The sequence below is a fragment of the Trypanosoma equiperdum genome (assembly GCF_001457755.1).
Source record: "Trypanosoma equiperdum strain OVI genome assembly, contig: ctg_1579, whole genome shotgun sequence".
Taxonomy (NCBI): domain Eukaryota; phylum Euglenozoa; class Kinetoplastea; order Trypanosomatida; family Trypanosomatidae; genus Trypanosoma; species Trypanosoma equiperdum.
In genome coordinates this window covers 1-4,492 of record NW_027123592.1, presented here as the reverse complement: position 1 = coordinate 4,492, position 4,492 = coordinate 1, and the positions used below count along the sequence as shown (strand labels likewise).

The 4,492-nt window shown below is 40.4% G+C and overlaps 2 protein-coding genes across 2 annotated transcripts; both read left to right on the top strand.

The window, feature by feature from the left end:
• Positions 1–782: 782 nt before the first annotated feature.
• TEOVI_000863400 (Trypanosomal VSG domain/Trypanosome variant surface glycoprotein C-terminal domain containing protein, putative) lies at positions 783–2,192 on the top strand (the record flags this gene model as incomplete). Its single annotated transcript, XM_067222185.1, has 1 exon — positions 783–2,192. The coding sequence occupies one exon, from the start codon at positions 783–785 to the stop codon at positions 2,190–2,192; it is 1,410 nt and encodes a 469-aa protein (XP_067078286.1).
• Positions 2,193–4,022: 1,830 nt separating this feature from the next.
• On the top strand, positions 4,023–4,364 carry TEOVI_000863300 (uncharacterized protein; the record flags this gene model as incomplete). Its single annotated transcript, XM_067222184.1, has 1 exon — positions 4,023–4,364. The coding sequence occupies one exon, from the start codon at positions 4,023–4,025 to the stop codon at positions 4,362–4,364; it is 342 nt and encodes a 113-aa protein (XP_067078285.1).
• Positions 4,365–4,492: the final 128 nt, after the last annotated feature.

Sequence of the window (4,492 nt, the reverse complement as noted above, 5' to 3'; positions counted from 1 at the left end):
TTCAAGGAAATAGAGTTGTAATGATGAACATTAAGTGCGAGTTTAGTAAAATATAAACCTGGTACGGTATAGAAGAGCAGTAACATCTATTTTGACTGAGAAAAGCCGGAAAAAGCAGTAATATCCCATAAATACTTCGATCTCTTGCAGTTTTCTGTAACAAACAGTCTCAGAAAGAGCCTTTCGTAGCAGAAAACCACAGGGCCAATTAACAAAAAAGGATAAATACAAACATTTAAATTCTAAATAGAGGAATTGTCTAGTGAAAGACAAGCATCTGCAAGTTCTTCAAGCTTATATGGCCCATGAGTCGAGCGAAAATTGAAAAACATAGGATACGAACCTGAATTGGAGTGATGACTAGGAGCGCGGAATGCAAACAAACTTAGTTTTGAAATATGACTATCAGTCATGAAAGCCTAAATAAAAGCCATTTTTTACACAAAAGAGGATATATGCAGAAAATGAGATGTTTCTGGCTAATATTTTAAAGCTTACAGCTCTGTTCGGCGTAGCGGTCTTGAACCAACAAAAACTGCTGGCGAGACTGACTATGAGTTTCTTACAACAGATGTACCTAAACAGCAATTACGGACTGCTTGCGGCAGCAGTCAGAGGGAGAAGGAGGCATATTTGTTCAGTGCATTGACTTCGAGATAGCAATCAAAGTCTCTGATGCGATTTTTCAGCTGACAGCACACAAATATTTTATGTTTCTAGCATTGTAACCTGCAATTACGACAGACCAACAAGCAAATAGACTGTAAAGGGAGTAACACACGATGCTAGTCGTATTGCTTGGAATCATTTTTTTCAGCCAGCAGGGCCAGCCAGCGCCTGTAGACAACGCGAAAGCGTTTTCAACTGTGTGTGCAATATACAAATTGGTAGCATCCGGAACCAACGATAGTGCCTTCGCAGACCAAGAAGAGACGCCCGTAGGACCTGACATAGACGATTTACTAATAGTCACGCTACCAACCGTTAACTTTACGCAAAAGAACTACTCAACATACGCAGAAAAAGACTGGGCGCAGAAGAAGGACGAGCTTCTCAAAGCCGATCCGCAGACCGGCGAAACCCGTTTCAGAAGAACAGGTACGGACGAGCAGCGCAGCACAGTACACGCAACGATAGCGAAGATCAAGGGCAGCCGTGATTCTGCGGCCAGGCGAATTACCGACAACAAAGAAATGATAAATGCGCTCCTGGCAACCGCAAGAACGAAGCTCAATGAAGCAAAAACCGGCACTGCCAACGGCGAAGTGCAAAAAGACACGACCTTCAATACGCGGGCAAAAATGTTCCAGTCGACAGCCTCAAACAAAGACCAAGGAGCCAACATCGCCGCAGTCCTAACTTGCCTTTGTTCAAGTACAGGAGCCAGCGATCTATGTTGGTCAGGAGGGACCACAAGCACGTACGGACAGGCAAGCAGCAGCCCAACCACCAGCAACGCCGAAACAGCGTTTAACGCCATCATACAACAGTGCAAACAACCAACAGCCCCCACATATGTCACGCCTGAAAATATCGAAACAGCAGTTGCTTCCGTCGGGAGCGCCTTTGCCAACTCGGCAGCGACCAATACCGCCAACGAGAAGTATCTGGGTGGCGAATCGACGGCCAACAGCTGCAACGGAGAGGATGCAGCAAGTGCATGCGTAGACTACACAAACGTAATAGCCAACCATGACATCAGCAAGATCGCATGGGTCTCCAGACTACTAGAAGCAGCCAAACTAATAAGAGAAGCCGAAGCAAGAAAAAAGCAGTTGGCCCCTGACAAAACCTTACTACACAGCCTTATTGGCCAAGCATGGGCAGCATACAGTGGTCTAGCACAAACAGCAAACCAACCGATGGCAACGCCAAGCAAGCAGCCGTCGGGCGCCGATTGCAACGCACACCAATCGAGCGAAAAATGCAAAGACCCCTGCAAATGGGAAGAGAATGCCGCTGACAAAAGCAAAGGAACATGCAAACTTAAAGATGGAGAAGGACAGACAAACCAAGCAGCAGCCACTGGAGGAGACAAAAAAGAGGACAAATGTACAGGAAAATTGGAACCAGAATGCGGCAAGGCTCCTGAATGCAAATGGAAAAACAATTCTTGCAAAGATTCCAGTTTTCTCGTCAATAATACATCTGCTTTGATGGATGCTGCCTTTATGAGTTGGGTATCATTTTAGCATTTTAAGTATTCTTTTCCCAATTTTATTAAATTTTTCAATTTTCATTTATTTTGCTAAATTTACTAACATTAATCTATTTTAAAAATATTTTATGAAAATATGCAAATTTGCGAAGATTCTGAGAATTAAAAAAATATGAATATCTTGTAACTGTACATGTATATACTCTATGTGTGTAAAGTAGTAGGGTGATAGAATAAAAAAAATGAGTGCTACTCTAATTTTATATTTTATGAATATCAGTTATGGTAATAATAATAATAATGATAATAATAATAGCATAGTGTTGTAAGTGTATATATACTAATGTTATGAAAGGAAGTGCATATAAACGAAGAAATAAAGAAGGGAGAATTTCTTAGTTTCAAGCACAAAGATGATGGTGGATCATCATACACAACAATGTGGTAAATAGATATATGAGAAAGAGACAGAATGCAGTGTCCAAATAAAGTATGTCAGCTACGTCATTGCCAGAAAGAACAACAGAGAAAGAAAATTATGAGACAAAATACGAAACTAAATGACAGAATACACGGTATCACAACAAAGAAAGTAACACATGAGGAATACAGAAAGTAGCCGATGATGTTACGTATTTCATTCAAAAATGGCCAAATGTAGAAGCAGAAGCAGCTTTATTGATTGGGACTGTAAATTTTAACATGATTGAGAATCATAATATCCAACTGTGATTAAGAGACTGAGGAAGGAAAAGGAAAAAGAGGAGTGAGTTATGTAACTGTAAAGTTATTTCAAATTTTTGATTTCATATGTAATACTAATGGAAAAAGTTTGTTGGAAATAATATAATAATATCAGGAGATTATTTTAATACTAAGACAAGTATTTGTGTACTGTGGAGAGAAAAGAAAGATAATAAACACAGAAACTTCTTAAAATAGCGCATATTACAACTAATATAAGAGGTTTATTAAGTAGAGAGAAGTAGCGGTGAATCGCTAACAATACCTTTTTGATATAGCGGTACCAGATAGCCTGCATTTAGTGACAAAGTACTACATATTAGGAGCAAGACAGGTAATTGTTTAATGACAATGGTAAAGAAGTCTAAACAGACGAAAAATTTGAAAGTTGACTCTAAATTACCGACAATAAAGCTGCGCCGAAATACAGTTGGATCGAATGTGGAGTGGGAATAATATGCCAATCATGTACACAGGTGAAAACGGATAAACTTGTTTATTCCAACTCAAAGTCTAGTATGTGAGTTAGCGACATATAGAACCTATTTGAGTCCATAAATGAAAAATGTTTTATATAAATATCTTTAATTGTATAGGTTGGAATTAAGAGTGCGTTTTCTTCGGCGGTAATGCATGCTTTTTGACAAGTTTGTAAAAACACTCAGACAACTCGGAAATAAAATCAAACCTTAACGGCAAAACAAGCAGAAGCGAAAATAAGTAAAAAACAAAGAAAACTCCAAAAAAATCGCAACAGAATTTAACAGTCTGCATCACAACGATAATTCAGAGGCGATTCCTGTCCAAGGTTTCCCACAATAACTCAGCACGATCCAATAACTGCGAAACAAAAAAGCTGTACACGTCAAAAGATGGAAAAAGTTCAGTATCAAGCGCAGTGACCGTCGCTGTATAACAAAGCAAATACCAACTAAACTTGACAAGACAACTGAATCACCGGAAACACGCTATTTAACTCCGAGAACATGCTAGAAAGTAACCGAGTGATGGTCAGAGACAAGTCCCTAAACAAAAACAACATACTTTCCCCACCCTTATCAATCTGCATTTTTTCAAACCACAACCAAATAAATAAAACACCAATACCAACAACTCGTAGATGCAAAAAGCAGCGATCTTGGCTGTAGCGTTATTCGCAGCAGCTGAGACACTACCAAGACAAGCAACCGCTGTAAATGCTGGACACAACATCGCGTACGGCGCTATACTTTTCCAAGCCCTTCCACTAGGTGATGACCATGTAACATTCAAAACTCCACTCGCTTACATACCGAATCCGCCACTAGAAATCTGCAAATTAAACATGTCGTTAGCGGACCCAGCGTTGCGCAAGAGGTTCGAACCAGAGCCCGACGGAATAAAAGAGAAGGCTAAACCAAAGCGGACAGAAAACTTTCCGATAGAAAGGGAAGACAAATCGAACGTCTTGGCCGATGCATAAAAGGCACTACAGACCGACAACGAAGAGACCAAACTCAAAGAGCGGCTGCGCCTTCAGCACGTTGACGAGGCGAAAAAGATCCAAATCCGCACCGAGGTGCTGATCTCTTTCCTTGAGATAGCCCGGCG